The sequence below is a fragment of the Gymnoscopelus microlampas genome (genome assembly GCF_963454915.1).
Source record: "Gymnoscopelus microlampas genome assembly, chromosome: 13".
NCBI classification, from domain to species: Eukaryota; Metazoa; Chordata; class Actinopteri; order Myctophiformes; family Myctophidae; genus Gymnoscopelus; species Gymnoscopelus microlampas.
The window spans coordinates 5,363,267-5,382,510 of NC_139950.1; the positions used below are offsets into that span (position 1 = coordinate 5,363,267).

Here is a 19,244-nt window from a genome sequence, read left to right on the forward strand (position 1 = left end):
AACATTGTCCAAAACATCCTTGCAGCCAGGACTCTGTAGCATTTGTTTTATACCTAGGCTATTTTCAAACATTTTAGTACTTTTACTTTTGGTACTTTAAGTCCATTTTGATACCAATACTTTTGTGCTTTTACTCAAGTCAATTTTGAATTCCTGGACTTTTGCTTGTAACAGAGTGCTTCTACATTGCAGTGTTGATACTTTTACTCGAGTGAAACATTTGAGTACTTATTGTCGCCCCCCCCCCAGGCATGGCGAGCATCGACAGCAGCGCTCCGGAGACCACCTCGGACAGCTCGCCGACGCTCAGCCGGCGCCCGCTGCGCGGGGGCTGGGCGGCGGCCTCCTGGGGGAGGGGCCAGGACAGCGACAGCATCAGCAGCTCCTCCTCGGATTCGCTGGGCTCCTCGTCGTCCAGCGGCTCTCGCCGGGCGGGGGGCGGAGCCCGGGCAAAGAGCACGGACACCAGCAGGTAAAAAAAAAACATCTAAAGGAAAAACATCACATACAGTAGCCTCTGTGGCATCGCCAGGACTTAAGCCAAGACACTACAGGAGGTTTAAAATCTCTACACGATGTTGATATCTGGTTCCTTCACACACAGAATAATCTTTTTTAGTTTCTTTGATCAGATCATCTTAACACATTGATTGCCAAGATATTAAATCCCCTTGCCAGCGTATAATTACCTAAATCCGATGATATTTGAAACGCGTGGAACCGACATTGTGTCCCAAAAACACAAACAAAATAGTTCCTGTGGGTTAGCGGAGGGATCTGTGTATCCATAGGAACGACAACGTTCTAACCGCGATCCGCCATTTTGGGGCTTCTAGTGGAAAACTAGTGGTTTTCATTGCAAAAAAAAGAAACTGAGTTACAGCTGTTTTTCTGAAAATCCCATTTTTTTCGAACAACGTCACATCCACATTCTACTTCTCTGAATGACGATCGATCATTCCAAAGCTGTGTTAGATCGCCCCTTGTGGAATTTTCCCCCAAAAAAATCAAGAACGCATCAATGCGATCTTGGCGATCAATTTGTTAACCGGGAACGCATCTGTGTAATTTTAAAGAAAAGTTGTGAAAATCTTTTTAAGCTAATTGTTTTAACTCAAATCTTTGCTTCTGGGGGTCCCTGGAACAACACATTTTGAGATGGGGGTCCGCGACCAAATACATATCATTTTGGGGGTCCTTGAAATGAAAAAGGTTTGAGAACCACTGATATTATAGCAACATACTTTGAAAAAAAAAGAAAACTGATTTTAGAAGACATGTGTAGAATCCCCAGAAGCAAAGATTTGAGTTACAAATGTTCACTTTGAAAATATATATATATTCAAAGATTTGCACAATTTTCACAATCTTGTAGTGTGAGCTAACGTTTTGAATGACAAACCAAATACCACACTTTACTAATTTATTAAAAAGATTGATAATGGAGCTGCCGGGCGCAGCAATTACAAACGTAACCAATTTTTGGTGGAAGAGTAATGGAAATTACGCTCTTGTGTGCAACCAGTAGCAGTGCCTTCCCATGGCTGTGCATTGCTCTCCACCAGTTTATAAAGACATTTATATCCTGCCATTAACATAATAATTAAAGCCTTAATGAATATGAAAACAAATACCTCACAAAGTAAAGGTTAGTAATTATTTAGAAGTCATTAGAATCCCCAGACTAGCTGAGGAAGTGAAATGAATTGAGTATCAGTCGCCCTGCCTTCAACGGCTAGTGTCAAGGTGCCCTCTAACCAGATAATTAACCCTTTCAATCCGGGAATTCAAAAATAGCAGATCTACAAGCTCATAGCACGGCACAGAGTGTCGCGCTATGAGCTTGTAGATCTGCTATTTTTGGAGAAGAAAAAAAAGTGAAAATGTGTGCAAATATTTGTAACTCAAATCTTTGCTTCTGGTGGATTCTACAAATGTCTTCTAAAAAGAAAAAAAAAACGTATTTTGCTTTAATATCTTTTTCTTGTCAAGGACCACCCAAAAATCATATGTATTTGGCCGCGGACCCCCATCTTAAAATAATTTGTTCCAGGGACCCCAAGAAACAAAGATTTGAGTAAAAATTGCTTTAACAATATATTTTTTTTAAATCCTGAAAATGTGTCCAAATCTTTGAATATATTATATTCAAAGATTTGGACACATTTACAGGATTTAAAAAAAAAATAGCCAAAGAAATGTTAAAATGGCACGGATTCTTTCCCCGGTATTAAAGGGTTAACACACAACTGACACAAACGCGCGGTGTTGTCGTAGCATGCAGCTCCCATGTGGGAACGAATGACTGATGACTTTATATGCCCCTGCTTTAAAAATAGCATGCATATAAAAATTATACATCAAAAGAAGTTGACTCCAGTCTAAATTAGGGCTGAACAAATGGGACAAAATATCTAATTGTTATTTTTTAGACTAATTACGATTAATGACTAATTACTAATTGGGATTGTGAGTCAATTAACAATTTAATAGTTTAATAAGTCAAGCATCAGTTGTGTTTCCTGTTAAACTACCACAGCATTAGATATTAGATTATTCCATGTTTAGCCCAGTGAATACAATTTGCATACTGAAATGAATGGGGGAAATTTGTCGCTTGAAATGTTGGGTGGAAATGAATGAAGTACATTTTGATACTAATACTTTTTTGCTTTTACTCAAGTACATTTTGAATTCTGGACTTTTACTTGCAGCAACAGAGTGCTTCTACATTGCAGCATTGATACTTTTACTTAACTCTTCCACTGCCAGAGTAAATAAATGAATAAAGGGCAGACTGCCAGCGATTCTTTCCTTTTCAAGTGTGTCATGGTGACCTCCCGTTCGCTTGTTAAGCGCCGTCGAAAAGAGCATGTCTTGCCCCAAAAAAAACACATAGTAAAACACAGGAGCCGTATTTCCCAAATAAATTAACCAGGAAGTGAATGGAGCAGGAAATCTTCGGATCACGTTATCTCCTGGTTCTGTGTGGAAAAAAAACAAGAAAAAAAAAAAGTCGTCATAAGTCGTCCGTGGCAGTGAATGAGTCATTTTAGTCCTTTTTCTACCACTGGTTGTAGTTCATAATGCAATGTTTTTAATGAATTGTTCAGCCCTCATCCAAACCCTGTTACTTTAATGTGTCGTGGTGGTGTGTGTGCCGCAGGTACAAAGGCCGCCGGCCCGAGTGCCACGCGCCGCACGTGCCCAACCAGCCGTCGGAGGCGGCGGCGCACTTCTACTTCGAGCTGGCCAAGACGGTGCTGATCAAGGCGGGCGGCAACTCGTCCACGTCCATCTTCACGCAGCCGTCGGCCTCCGGCGGGCACCAGGGCCCGCACCGCAACCTGCACCTCTGCGCCTTCGAGATCGGCCTGTACGCCCTGGGGCTGCACAACTTCGTCTCGCCCAACTGGCTCTCCAGGACCTACTCGTCACACGTGTCCTGGATCACCGGTGAGTCACCAGTGTAAGACATTCACAGGTGTTACCAATGATACTAATGAAGGCTCTGTTCCATTCTGGTCAAACAGAGTTAGGGTGCTGATATTGTTCATGTTGGCTCACTGGAAACACCAGTGGGTCTACAGTTGGGGTCCAGGGAAAAAAGCAGTGTAAAGCAGTGGTTTTCAACCTTTTTTTGCGTCAAGGACCCCCAAATTGACACATATTAGCCCAGGGACCCCCATATGAAAAGATATGCCAGGGACTCGACCGTTTTGATTTCTTGGGGGTCCCAATCTACACTGTAGTGTCATCATCAGTGTTCTTTTAACTCTGAGAGTGTACAAATGGAACCAAATGGACCCTAACGGGTCCATTTGGTTCCATTTGTACACTCTCAGAGTTACACATAAGGGTCAATTTGGTTCCTAACTGTTAATTTGGCTGGGGACCCCCTGGAACCCCCTCAAGGACCACTGGTGGTCCCCGGACCACTGGTGTAAAGTAACTAAGTGCATTTACTACAAGTAGTGTACTTGAGTACAGTTTTGAGGTACTTTTACTTTTCTGGAGAATTTCCCGATTTTCAGTACTATGTCTACTCCACTACATCTCAGAGGCAAACATTGTGCTTTTACTCCACTACAGTTATTTGAAAACTTTATTTACTAGTTACTTTGCAGATGTAAATTATTTGATCATAAAACGTACATTTACCACTTCAGTTTGGGGGTCCCTAACCCATTAAGACCTGAGGCGATTCTTAAAAATGTTTTCTAAATCCTAACAGTTTTTTGAAAAAAAAATAAAAATGATTTCACTATTTTTCAAAAATAGCAGATCTACAAGCTCATAGCGCGGCACTCGGTGCCGCGCTATGAGCTTGTAGATCTGCTATTTTTGAATAGCCAAAGAAATCTAAAGTGACACAGATGCGTTCACAGATGAGGCAGATTCTGAAAACGCCGTCTGAAAACGTTCAAATTCTTACTAAAAAAATAAATAAATGATGTTGCTATATGTATGGCAACAACTAATGAGACACAGAGGTGGCTCCCGCATTCAAAGGTATAACAACAGGTCTAAATGGGTAAACATTGAAAAGTTGGAGCACCACTGATCTAGCAACATACTGTTTTTTTCTAAATACTGATTTTTTTTAGATACGTATTTGCCTGCGGACCCCCATCTCAAAATGTTTTGTTCCCAGAAGCAAAGATTTTAGTTAAAAATGTTCTCTTTAAAATAATACATATATTCGCCGATTTGCACACGTTTTCACAAATTTTCAAAAATAGCAGATCTACAAGCTCGTAGCGCGGCACTCGGTGCCGCGCTATGAACTTGTATGTCTGCTATTTTTGAATAGCCAAAGTGTAAAATAATGCTTTTTTACCTCAAATCAAAAAATGACACGGATGCGTTCTCGGACTTAATGGTTTAATCTAGTCTTTGGAAGAGACCAGAGTCTTCTCCGATGACCTGAAAACGTTCAGATATATAAGCTGGGGATTTGCCAATTCATATTTTATATGCGACACTGATTAATAAAAATCTTAGAATGTATTCTAAAATCAATCGGGGAGCTAATGGAGGGCAAGTCTGGCGGTTGCACTTTTTTAACAAACTGCAGGCGATTAAGTGATTTTTCACTGAGCCGCAGAATAAGGAGTTCCGGGTAATTGAGATGGATGGAAATGGGCACGAGTAACTTTTTCCTCAGTTCAGGGACACACGCAAATGACTTTGATTTTCTAAACTGATTAAAAACATGATGAATCATCATCACTCAGGCTTTGTACTCGAGTCTCAGAGTTCAATTTTAGAATCAACAAAGTATTCCTATAGGTTTTTTGGCACGGGGGCCTGATAAGAGTTTGCCAAGACTCTCACAGATATGCGGTGTCAGATTTTTGGGGGCCAAAATAATTGATCTCCCCACTGAAAAATTATGAATAAATAGTGATTATTTTTAAACGAACATTTAAGCTGGAAAGAAAGAAGAAAAAAAATCAGAGTACTACTTTAACCACTGCCACTCGCTGGAATGAACTGATTCTCAAGCTTAACTCATTTAATGCCATGCTCATTTTTGAATTTTGGCTCTGAGTGCCACCATTCAAATTCATTGTAAAAAAAAAAGTGCTTAGGAAGCGAGATACAGCCTTTTTAAGTTATAGGTTAAACAAGGAGTGGATGGAGCAGCAAATCTTCAAATCATCATATCTTGGGTTCTGAACATGTTTTTCAAAAAAAAAAAGAAAAAAAAACTGCACATGTGTCATGTGTCAGCCAATCACAGTCCTGAATTTGCGAAGTCAGCCAATCACATTACAGCTAGTGGTGATGACACTAGCTGTAATGTGATTGGCTGACTTTGCAAAAGTATAGATTTGCATTGACTGTGGAAGGGTTAGGGTTGTAAGACTGCGTTGTAGACTATTGGCCAATCACGGTGCAGGATTGGTCAGTGTCCAAACCTCACTTATAGGGGGCGGTTACACTGCCACAAAAATGTACTACCTCCAAACGGACATGGCCTCACACGTGAAACACGGCACTAAATTGACTGTCCTCTCCCACACCACCACCATGGTGCTTCCAGGTCAGGCCATGGAGATCGGCAGCGCGGCGCTCAACATCCTGGTGGAGTGCTGGGACGGCCACCTGACCCCGCCCGAGGTGGCGTCGCTGGCGGACCGGGCGTCGCGGGCGCGGGACCCCAACATGGTGCGGGCGGCGGCGGAGCTGGCCCTGAGCTGCCTGCCGCACGCGCACGCCCTGAACCCCAACGAGATCCAGAGAGCTCTGGTGCAGTGCAAAGAGCAGGTACGTTGAGTTTTTTTTTTTTTTTTAACCGTTCGAAAGGTATAGTAGCGTCCTTCCTATTCTGAGGTGGGGGGGGGGTGAATATATGTATTTGGCCACGGACCCCTATCTCAAAATATTTTGTTCCAGGGACCCCACAGAAGAGTAAAAAAAAAAAACGCTTTAAAATCATATAAATATATGAATTTGCACACATTTTCTCGATTTTTCAAAAATAGCAGATCTACAAGCTCGTAGCGCGGCACTCGGTGCCGCGCTACGAGCTTGTAGATCTGCTATTTTTGAATAGCCAAAGTATAAAATAATGCTTTTTAGCTCAAATAAAACAAAATGACACAGATGCGTTCCTGAAGATTCCGCGCAAAATAGCCGCTCTGCCGATCGGCTATTTTCGCTGAAGATCTTCAGTGTAGAGAAGCGGTTCCCTGCCTTTTGTGGGTCCAGGGCCCACTTGAAAATCTCAAAAGTGTTCATGTACCACCCAATCCGCTTAACACAGCAGCCAAGTTTATTTTAACGAGCAATCGAATCAGATTTCGATGAATGCGTCCACGCCTATTTCAGACCACGGCACGCGCCTTTTTTGTTGCAACAGGGAAGGCATTGGTCGCTCCACGCTGTAGACAATGCTTTTTCCCAGAACCGGCGCCCCCGCTGCAAGTGTGTGCACGTTATGGGCCTGTTCGTAAAGGGTCACTACGTGCTTACGATGATGTCGTTAGACAGATGGTTCCAAATACTGTGGGACTTTGGGGTTCAGGCCCTATAAACAAACCAGTGTTCCCTTCCCCAGTATTCAATCAGTGTTAACGATTTCGCCGCAATGCTACACCATCACGTTACTTATGCGTCCTTTCTGTTCTTGATATCCCTGAGCACACAGAAACATATTCCAAATCAACTTTAAGTTGATTCTGGCAGAAAGAAAATCAAATATTAAGCGAATATTCTCAGTTTTACAACTGACGTATATATTATATATATATATATATTTTTTTAAAGGGAAGATTTGTAACTCAAATCTTTGCTTCTGGGGGTCCCTGGAACTAAATTATTTTGAGACCGGGGTCTAAATGGGTTAAATCAAGTTACAAGCACTGGTATGATCAGGATTATGATTTCTTTCCCCGATTATATATATTCGCGTCAGCTGCGACTTCATCCAAGGGGAAACACGGAACAAATATAAAAGTATTACACATTGTAGAGATGCGCGGATAGGGTTTATCGTCACCCGAATCCGCATATACATGTTCATTATCCACCATCCAGCCGTGGTTAATTATACCATCCTATTTCTAGATCCACACCAACCGCATCGAATTATTATTATTTTCCTGACGTTAGTTTTCAACAATGTTACTCACCACTGTCTGTCGCGACGTAGTGACTGTATACAATCCATATCTATGGTAACAACAAGACGGGGCTTGAAACTTGTCTTTGTTGCCATGTCCGCGTTTTATAAGCGACTTTTGGGGTAATTTGGCACTTGTTTTGGGCTTGTTTTCATAGACCTTGCTGCTTATTTCTCTCGCAAAATATGGCAACACTGGCTGGAGCCGGTACAAAGACCCCTTGCCGGTCAACGTGCAGTAGACGGCTAATTTGTGCCTGATGTAAAATGACGTAATATTAAAATACTACAAACGCACGCACAGCGCGATTTCGAGCTTTTTAAAAGCTATGATAGGCCTATAGATTGATATCATTAATGTAATTCCCACATTCTTTCACCCGCGGTTTATCCAATATTAATTCATTATTATATTTGATTGACCCAAATCCGCCCAAACCGCTGTTAACTGCGGCAACCGCGGCTAAAACCGCGATCCGCGCATATCTCTCTATTGATATTTATCGCTGATATTCCTCCTCTTCAGGACAACGTGATGCTGGAGAAGGCGTGCATGGCGGTGGAGGAGGCGGCCAAAGGGGGCGGCGTCTACCCGGAGGTCCTCTTCGAGGTGGCCCACCAGTGGTACTGGCTGTACGAGCAGACGGTGGGCGGCGGGCCCTCCTCGCTGGGGCGCGACGGCGGCGGCCACCACCACCACCACCACCCGCAGCGGGGCGGGGGCTCGGAGGGCCCCGGCGGGCGCTGCGGCGCCAACGGCGGGGACCGGGGGCGCCGGGGGGTGGTGCCCCCCGGCCACGAGACGACGACGACGGTGGGCTGCGGCGTCCTGGACCACCCCGCGGCCGCCATGCAGCACAACATGGTGGAGTCCCAGGGAGGCGTCACGACCGTGACGGCGTCGGTGACGGCGGCGACCGTGGTGCCCGTCATCTCGGTGGGGTCCACCATCTACCAGGTGCCGAGGGGGGTCGATCGCTTTACTCAAAATCAGTGGTGTAAAGTGACTAAGTACATTTACTCAAGTGCTGTACTTAAAGGACGACTTCATCGATTTTCAACCTATCTTCATATAATTGGTCCTCACTAATGCTCATGATAAAATGGTACAATCTTTTTCTACTCGGTCTGTGTCTCAGAGGAGGGCTGTGGACAGTTCAGAGTCCCGTCTACCAGTGACATCATCGATGAGGAATCCAAGCTAATAGAAACTGCAGGCTTTCTGTTCCTGGAAAGTTGCAATGCAATAATAGAAGCCATTGTTCTCGCGTTAATAAAAATATAAAATAATAAACTTGAAATCTTGTTGGAAAAAAAAAATCCTGCCTAATGATGATGTCACTGGTAGACGGTTTCTGGATTGTCCACAGCCCTCCTATGAGACACAGACCAAGTAGAAAAAAAGGTACCATTTTATTATGAGTATTAGTGAGGACCAATTATATGAAGAAAATAGGCGAAGTTGTCCTTTAAGTACAGTTTTGAGGTACTTTGAGGTACTTACTTCACTGGAGTATTTCCAATTGTCTATACTTTTACTTACTGCTCCACTACATCTCAGAGGCAAATAATGTACTTTTACTCCACTACAAGTATTTGAAAACTTTGGTTACTTGTTACTTTGCAGATATAAATTAGGACATTATAAAACAGACATTAACCACTTTAGCCCTATTTTATACCCGAGGCTATTTGAAAATAGCAGATCTACAAGCTCACAACGCGTCGCACCGCGACGCGTTGTGAGCTTGTAGATCTGCTATTTTCAAACATTTTAGTACTTTCACTTTTGGTACTTTAAGTACATGTTGATACCAATACTTTCGTACTTTTACTCAAGAAAATGTTGAATTCCGGACTTTTGCTTGTAACGGAGCACTTCTACATTGCAGTATTGATACTTTTACTTAAGTAAAACCACTGTAATTAGAGTTAATGTTACAGATAAACTGCTCGGCGTGAACGCCCCCCCCATGAACTGCGTTTTTTTATTTCGTATTATCATTTTCCAGTCTCACGCCATGCCCGGCCAGGCCATGGCCCACCCCCACGGCCAGGGCCTCCATCCATACACCACCATCCAGGCCCACCTGCCCACGGTGTGCACGCCGCAGTACCTGGGCCACCCGCTGCAGCACGTCCCCAGGCCCACCGTCTTTCCCGTGTCTGGGGCGGCCTACCCACAGGTGTGTGTTGTGAGTATTCAACCAGTCTCTTCATTTAAACTCTCCAGTGTGTGTGTGTGTGTGTGTGTGTGTGTGTGTGAATATGAAGAATGTGCTGCGCTCACGCTGGCAGCTACGGCGCTACGGGCTACCATTCATTTTCAATGGAAGCCAGCGACATTAACTCATTCACTGCCAGACTTATTTCTGGCTGTGTGTGGTCCCACTGTAGGGCTGGTAAATTAATATTCGAATTTCGAATATTCCTCGAATATGGGGGAAATATGTATATTCGAATATGAATTTTTTTTTTAATGTCATGTTTATTTGACAGGAACAATACGAAAAACAATGTATTATTGGATCCAAGCACTTGATACATTGTTTTTTTGTATTGTTCCTGTCAAATAAACAAACAAAAAAAAAACTTAAATGTGTGTGTAATAATATTCAAATATATTCGAATATCTGCCAATTTTTAAGACCAATATTCGAATATCATTTCTGAGGAAAGTTACCAGCCCTATCCCACTGCCAGCGATTTTCTTTTTTTTTACCTTTTCAACTGGTCACAGAAAATGTATATCCATTATGACCGCTCGTCCGGCCGTTTGTAAACACACACGGTATCCGCGTGCGTCGCCCAGAGGAAAAAAACATTCCAACCGCGACAGCCACCCTTGCCTTGTAACAACATTTTGAAAATACCATATGCTACGCCGCTTTGTCGCTCTGTATCTTTTGCATCTTCTGTAGCTGCCAGTGTGAACGCGCAATGAGGGGCCGTGGCCGCAGAAAGTGTTTTCTGATTGGCCACTGCCTGTCTGTCATGTATTTCTATGGTAAACCTTCTGTCATGTTTTTCTATGGTAACCTTTCTGTCATGTATTTCTATGGTAAACCTTCTGTCATGTTTTTCTATGGTAAACTTTCTCATGGTAAACTTGCTCATAGCGCGGCAGCAGTGTTGCTATGCTCATTTGGGATGTGCTTGTACTGTATTTTAATGACGTGACACGCACGTCGCTTAACACCTACACTACAGGTCACACAATGGACTATTGATATGCATCTAGGCTCAATCCTATGTTAATTCCCTGGTGTGAGTCGGGAGCATTTGTAACCTTTGTTGAGGTGTGAATTTAAAGGCGAACCTCAAACTGTCTGTATAAGATACTGGTTAAAGTGGTTAAAATCTAAAATGACAGATGCTTTCCCGGTCTTAATGGGTTAAACCGTAATACTTAAGGTTAGATATGAGTAATACTGATATAGCAGTACCAGTCCACAAACACTCTGTTTCCAAGGTGTTTCCTTTCTACATCTCTGCATATCTATCTGTGTGTCTTTATCTCGATAATATGGATGACTGATGTCATAGTACTGACAAAACACATCTTATTATTAGCAAATTTTCAGATTATAGATTTAGCTAAAGTGGCCATTCAGTTTGAGTAATGTCTATTCCATATAATGATGTCATCAAGGAATGACATCACACCGTCATCATCACATTCAACATAATTGTCCTTTTTAAATGTTTTTTATTGCATTTTCCAACACAACACCATTCAGCAACTGTTAGCAACAAATTAGCCTGCCTCCTAACAACCTCCTCTGTAAATTAGTCGCACTGATTCACAGTGGTGCTGGTGTGTGAAATGTTTCACTGGACGATACATCTGCAAGGAGAACATAGTCTTTTCAGGCCGGCTGCTGTGGCAGTCGGACACAAGCTGTACTCTTTTGGAGGTTACGGTAACGGCAACAGCAGTGATCATATTGAAGTTCACATCTTCAACACAGTGTCTTTACGCTGGAGGAAGTTGACCCCAGTGATAACTGGAGGAGCAGAACGTCACCTTGAGGTTCCCCGCGTGCGTTTAGGCCACACAGCTGTTCTGGTGGAAGATATTGTCTACATCTGGGGGGGACGTCCTTGCTGTAACGAGCTTTATTCATTTGATGTTGACAACCACAAATGGTCCAAACCCAATGTTTCTGGTACAGTTCCAGAGGAGAGGGCATACCACTCAGCCTGTGTCTTGAGGAAGGTCATGTATATCTATGGAGGAATCACCCGGCTGACTGAACACACCAATGACATCTACACGTTGGACACCAGCACAATGGTCTGGTCTTTAGTTAACACCAGAGACACTCCCGCACCTGTTCGATCGTGTCACTCTGCCACCCTCATCGGAACAAAGATGTTTATATTTGGCGGCTGGGAGAACCTGGTGGCCTTCTACGACAACGTCAGAGTGTTTGACACAGAGACCAACTGCTGGCTGAGCACACCTTCTGCACAGCCTCTTCCAGATGGACGCAGGGGTCATTCATTCTTTGCCTACAATGGAGGGCTGTACATGTTTGGTTTCGACACCAAGCGGCTCTTCAATGATCTGTGGAAAGTCAATCCGCAGGCCTGCTCATGGAAGAAGGTTGAGCCCAAAGGGAAAGCCCCGTGTAAGATCTGGTCTTACCCGGGGCTGAGTAGTTGCATGGTGGGAGATCGTGTCGTCCTCTTTGGAGGATGCGACACACCTGGTGACCTGTTTATCTTAGATTTAAGTCCTAATCTGAAGATGCTATGCAAGCTAGCAGTTATTCGGTACGGTGTGGAGCAGTCTGAACTCACACACGACATCAGATGGGAACTGGCAGCCATGACTACCAACAATAACGGAAAACATAACATAGCCCTTTAAAAAGAGAAACAAACTGTGACCCCATTTAGAAAAACAAGAACCAGGAGACCTGGCACTGCCAGACCCCTAGTGGTTGAAATCTGAATGGCCGGACTTCGCATGACGTGTGTGCAGAGGAAAAGAGGGACTAAAGAGGGACGAAAGAGGGACAAAAGGGCAGAGGAAAAGAGGAAAAGAGGGACAAAAGAAGGCCGACCCTCTGGGTCTGGCAATAATAATAATAATAAACAAACAAACAAACAAACTGCAAATGGCAACAGGGTCGAAGCATATCAGCGAAAGATGATGAAGAGCGAGATGATGGCCCTCAGGAGAAAATGCAGACGAAGAGGACACATGAAAACATAATGTGGTTCACAGTGACATGTGTAGACCAAGGACCACTGGAGATTATATCCAGAGGTTTGATGGGGGAAGACGGATTCTCTGCTGGAACTGTTACCTCCTTGACCCTCTAGATACGTGGATGAAGATGGATGGATGGATAAGTGGGTGGATGGATGGATTCACCAAAATAAGACTAGAGAGAGGGGTGTGTCTTTACTTAAGACTAGAGAGAGGGGTGCGTCTTTACTTAAGTAAAATATCTGAGTACTTCTTCCACCACTCCCTATATAGTTTATCAAATAGGCTTCTCTGCGTTCAACCATGTCTTGGTGGATTTAGGTCTCTCTTTTTTTTTCCTTTTCTATCCTGTAGTTATAGCTGGGCTTTGATATCATGTAAGCATTGATCTTTTTGACGCACACGTTGAGTCATAGCATTGAGCTTCAACTACTGTACAAGTCAGAGAAGTTATTGAAGAAGACACGACAGAAGTCTAAATGAAGCAGCGTGGTATGATGAAATACTGTGTTCCATGGAAAAAAACATAAACATAACGTTCTCTCATTGCAAGCATGTGTGAGAGAGAGAGAGAGAGGGAGGGGGGATACAAAAAGATAGGGAGAGTGCTCACGTGTAAGAGAGAGAGGGAACGTTTGAGCGATTATCTTTAACAGACAGTACAAAGTTTTGGGTCGCCTAACCTCAGCCGAGGGACTTAATAATTAGCAATTTAATTGCAACGTCGTGTATAGCTGCTTCATTGATATCCGCACGGGACCTTGTCATGTCATTTGTTTTTTACATGACACACACACACACACACACACACACACACTTCAAAAAGAAATTGTGCCGGTGCCTCTGCCCTGATGTGTAAAATGTTTTTTTTTGTTGCACGGACGACGGCAAAGGAAATATCAAAGACAAAAAAACTGCTGCACTTCCAGCCTTCCACGAAACCTCTTTCAGCACTTATTAGCAAGTCGGGAAAAAAAAACATACACGCTGTCGAAAGTTATCAGGAAGTGTCATTTAAGCTGGGGAGGTTTGGGGCGAGAATGTTGAGCACCAGCGCGGCTGAACGGAACACGGCGATCGTTATGCATAATTTGATGTGATTGACAAGGAACTGGCTCTCTTCCAAGGAGCTGTCGAAAAAAGACAAAGAGGGAAATGGTGAAAGAAGCCATTGATTGATAGTGACTGAGTCTCTACGGAGTAGAGACAGGGAACAGAGTGCGTTGCTTTGTATTAACCACCAACATTTCACTGCACATACTTGGATGAGGGCGTGACGAACACGTCTTGAATCTTGAAAACCTCCTAAGGGCCCATTGGGGGAAACTTTGTGCCGATTTGAAATAAATTGTTCAAATCCCTCTCTCGCTCGCGCGTGTGCACACACACACACACACACACACACACACACACACACACACACACACACACACACACACACACACACAGCATCCATATCCCGGGGCGAACATTAGGCAAACACAGCAGATCTAAAATCTCACAGTACATTGTGTTGTGAGCTTGTAGATTTGCAAAGATATTTGGTGTAGAGAGAAAAAAGTAGGGTCTAGTAGTAGTATAGACCTCTGTCTGACTATATAGGAGTTTTAAGTGTGTGTGTGTGTGTGTGTGTGTGTGTGTGTGTGTGTGTGTGTGTGTGTGTGTGTGTGTGTGTGTGCGTGTGCGTGCGCGTGCGTGAATCCAAGGACATTATTTACCAACCACTTCTACATACCATCTCAGAGCTGGGCTATAGGTGCAGATTGTATATTTGGCAGCCTAGGACATGCCCACAGACTGGTTGTTAGAGGGTTTCACTTACTTGGGATGCCCAAAAAGGAGGCAAAAGGGCTGGCAAAGTATTGTGCCGACTCTGCTATAATTGCCAGAGACACTGTTACTTACACCCATAGAGAGTACTGAGTGACATGCTTATTGTATCATGAAGACATATGCCATGATTTTGTGAATGTAAGCTTAACTGTGCCTTTTTAATATTTGTGTCCTTGTATGCTTATGTGGACATGAATAGATTGTTAAAAGGGGTGTGTGTGTGTGTGTGTGTGTGTGTGTGTGTGTGCTGTGTTCTCGTGCAGGGAATGCATCCGGCGTTCATCGGCGCACAGTACCCGTTTTCGGTGGCCACCGGCCCCCATCCGCCCATGGCAGCCACGGCTGTCACCTTCCCCGGCGTGCCCGTCCCTGCCATGACCCAGATAGCCGTCCACCCCTACCACACCGAGACGGGCCTGCCCCTCTCCACCACTGTAGCAGGTAAAGTGGCACACCACAGACGGCCCGTTTTTCCATAGTCTTTGTCTAGTCTATGGTCTCGGCCCTGGGATAGGCTCTATGCACAGCAGCCATATTATCACTTCCTTCACAGGTGTTACCAATGATACTAATGAAGGCTCTGTTCCATTTAGTGTAGCACAGTGGTTTCCACGACCCCCATAACTCTGAGAGTGTACAAATGGAACTAAATGGACCCGTACACCCATAAGGGGCCATTTGGAAGCCCATGAGGGTCCCTGGACCCCAACTGTAGACCCACTGGTGTAACAGAGTGTTTCCAGTGGGCCAACATGCACACAATATCAGCAACCCTGACTGTTTGACCAGAATGGAACAGAGCCTTCATTAGTATCATTGGTAACACCTGGGAATGTCTTCACAATATGGCTGCTGTGAATAGAGCCTATTGAACCCCCCCCCCCGACCACCCAGTGTCTCATTGTTTAACAACAGTTGTTGTTAAACAATAGTTTTTCATTTTTCGTTTGTAAGTTACACATACATTGACAACTAAGGACATTATGTAGGGCTGTCACGATTACAAATTTAAGTTGACGATTAATCGTCACTCAAATAATTGCGATTAAACATTTAATTGTGTTTGGCATTGAATTTTGGAACATATGAAGCCTTTTAGGCTTATTAATCAAAAATTGCACAGCACAGATATGATAAATAACTGAAATATACAACGAAATTATTGACATATTAATTTGTTTTTTCGTGACACATTGTAAGCTTGTAGATCAGCTATTTCTGCTGTTTTTAAATATTTGAAAATGTGTGAAAATGTTTCAACGCGGAAACAATAATGGCGATTATGCAAAAATAATTGCGATTAGACGACTATGAAATAATTGTGACAGGCCTAACATTATGTAGTATGATTTCAATGTGTTTTTTGTGAGTTTTGTAAAGCCTCATTTTTATTATATTTTTAGTTTACTACAATAACCTTGGTGTGCACCAGTGCTGCGGTTTAAATTTGCATAGTTTGTGACTCCTCCTCCTCCTCCTGTCATTTCCTGTTCTGTCCAGTTGGGGGCGTTCACTCCAGCGCCACCATCCAGGCGCTGCCCGCCCTCTCCACCCAGCCCACCGCATTGGTCAGCACCTCCTTCCCAGTTGAAGACGAGCAGCCAATCAGCCAACAGGGTCTGCACTACCTGCACTCCGCCTACAGAGTTGGTGAGCAGCGGCCTTTTTGTTAAGCTTTAATGAAGACTTAGTTTCACTATGCTGTGCCGCACTTCACAGAAACAAAACGACCAAAATGTGTTGTTGTGGAATTTGTACAGCTTCTTGCATTATTTTCTGTTGTTTCATATTGTTTGCCATTAACACCTCAAGTGCCAGAGGGTTTTTTAAAACAGGGTACATCCAGTGCGAGCGTTCTTACCGTTTACGCGGATGTGTTAAGTGCGCGATGGTCGAGGTTCCCGCCTAACGACTGGAACAATAATATTTCTAGCGCGATCCGCCATTGCAGAGTGATAGCGCGTCGAAAATGGCTTGTTTCTCCAAATCCTATCATTGGAGCGGACGGAAGGGACGTTTTTTGGACTGACGTCACATCCGTCCATTCCATTTAAACAGTCCTAGGATCATTCTTAAGTTGTGTTAGAGCGCCCCTTGTGTGAAAAAAAACCCCGAAGATTCTCGTTTATGGCACTCAATGTGTTAACTAGGGATGTCCGATATTATCGGCCTCCCGATATTATCGGCCGATATTAGCATAAAAAATGATATCGGGAAAATATCGGTATCAGTTTTAAAAAAAAAAAAAATTTTTTTTTTTTTTTTTTTTTTGCTTTATAAATAAGTTACAGGAGTTCTTACTGTATATGGTGTGTGTGATATGAAATTTGAGCTTACCCTAATCACAATAATCACCGCATATATCGGTATCGGTTGATATCGGTATCGGTAATTAAGAGTTGGACAATATCGGTATATCGGTTATCGGTAAAAAAGCCAATATCGGACAACCCTAGTGTTAACACATTGAGTTCCAATCGCGTAGATCTACGCGAACCTAAATAATTGCGCAGCGTGGCAGTAGCGTAGATCTACGCGAAGTGGTCTCTTTCTTTTTTTTTCTCGCAGGTTCACATTTCATTGTAGCACCACCGGAAACGGAATTATCCGTATCCGGAGATTTTCGTTCCCATCCGCCTCCACTCTAAAGCGGAAACTAAATCTCCATTTTCTCGCTTGTTGTTTTTCTCATCGCTGATCGCTGTTTAACATAAACCGCTGTAGCTTCAAGATGGCGGATCGCAGATCGAAACGGTCTTCGCTGGGCGTCTCACACAGCTACCCTGTGTGTTTACAAACAGTTGAACGCGCGATTTTAACGGATTTAGCGAGGTCTGTGGTGACGTGAAAAAAAACAAAAAAACAACAATAAATCTCTGGCACTGGTGAGTACATAATGATATTAACACATTGACTGCCTAGATCGAATTAATTCGATATTAGCTTATCATCACTTGCCTGCCAAGATCGAATTAATTCGATTTTAGCAAAAAAATATTTTTTCAAAAAAAAAATCAATTTTTTTTTTTTTTTACTCTTTTTTTTTTTTTTTTTTGACCCAAAGACCAAGGAGATATGAATTTTCGAAGATCTTTACTCTCATCCACTTCCTTGTTAACTTAAAACTTTAAAATTTTGTATCTCGGCTCCTGAGTACTTTTTTTTCCCATTGAAAAATCTCTGGCATGAATAACAATAGGCAGTGAAAATAATTCAGGCAGTCAATGTGTTAAACTCTGGCGTGGAATGTGTTAATACAATATCACTTATACAATGTTTATGGCAGAGTATGTAAATACAATACAACTAACGCAACTGCGGTGGTTGTAGTTGGACCCGGGTTGGATTGCAGCAGTTTTTATGCAAGTATAAATAACATACGTGGCCCTTTTATGTTCTCCTCTCCCCCCTATGATGTGTAGGCATGCTGGCGTTAGAAATGCTGGGCAGGAGGGCTCACAATGACCATCCCAACAACTTCTCCCGCAGCCCCCCCTACACCGAGGACGTCAAGTGGTTGCTAGGACTGGCCGCAAGGCTAGGTGAGTGTAATGTTTGCCAGGACTGGCCGCAAGGCTAGGTAGAATAGGCTCTATGCACAGCAGCCATATTGGGCAGAAATTGGGCCCCTTCCTTGCTTCCTTCACAGGTGTTACCAATGACACTAATGAAGGCTCTGTTCCATTTAGTCTAGCACAGTGGTTCTCAAACTTTTTAATTTCAAGGACCCCCATAACTCTGAGAGTGTACAAATGGAACCAAATGGACCCGGGAGGGTCCATTTGGTTCCATTTGTACACTCTCAGAGTTACACCCTCTCAAGGAACCATGAGGGTCCCTGGACCACACTTTGAGACCCACTAGTATTTCTAGTGTGCCAACATACACAATATCAGCACCCTGACTCTTTTTGACCAGAATGGAACAGAGCCTTCATTAGTATCATTGGTAACACCTGTGAAGGAAGTAAGGAAGGGGCCCAATTCATTCCCAATATGGCTGCTGTGCATAGAGCCTATTTAAAATGTAGGCATTTTAATATACACTACAGGTGAGTGGAAGGACTAACTGATTGATGCATGGAGGATGGATGGATTTCATTTTGTGTATTGATTTATATTTGTATCAAGGGGCCGTGTACAAAATACATTTAATCTCAAGCAAAGAGAAAAGATGCTTTTGTACCAGATTTAGCTAGTAGCTGCTTTCCTTCTGTGGTCCCTTGGCAGGGCAGGTGAACACAAACAAGACAACAGAGTGAAAAACACAGCATCTCCAGTACAAATGGACCAATAACTTAACCTACCTACCTTACAGAGTTATTTAAAAAAAAAAAAACTGGTTGCTTGAGATGTTCTTTTTCTTTTGTTTGCCTCAGGGCAGAACATATGGTAATGTGTCCAGGTTTACAAATTGACCAGGAGTTTATTCCATTCTTTAATGGCTTTAAAATAAAAGTCATTTTTGTGTAAAGCCAGTCTGGTTCATGGACGCTACAGACTGCACTAGGAGTAGACCTTGCTTGACCGTCTGTCTGGCTGACGGTTTGATTCCTACACT

The 19,244-nt window shown here is 43.3% G+C and overlaps 1 protein-coding gene across 1 annotated transcript in view; it reads left to right on the forward strand.

The window, feature by feature from the left end:
• Positions 1–19,244, forward strand: part of zswim8 (zinc finger, SWIM-type containing 8) — a gene marked incomplete at its 5' end in the record, with an annotated part of 106,181 nt that overhangs the window by 72,776 nt on the left and 14,161 nt on the right. Inside the window, 8 exons of the mRNA XM_084075959.1 lie at positions 250–472; positions 3,167–3,456; positions 6,050–6,273; positions 8,157–8,588; positions 9,643–9,816; positions 14,948–15,125; positions 16,185–16,334; positions 18,107–18,226. Coding sequence (XP_083932085.1) covers positions 250–472; positions 3,167–3,456; positions 6,050–6,273; positions 8,157–8,588; positions 9,643–9,816; positions 14,948–15,125; positions 16,185–16,334; positions 18,107–18,226 — 1,791 coding nt within the window. The remainder of the gene's footprint in view (positions 1–249; positions 473–3,166; positions 3,457–6,049; positions 6,274–8,156; positions 8,589–9,642; positions 9,817–14,947; positions 15,126–16,184; positions 16,335–18,106; positions 18,227–19,244) is intronic.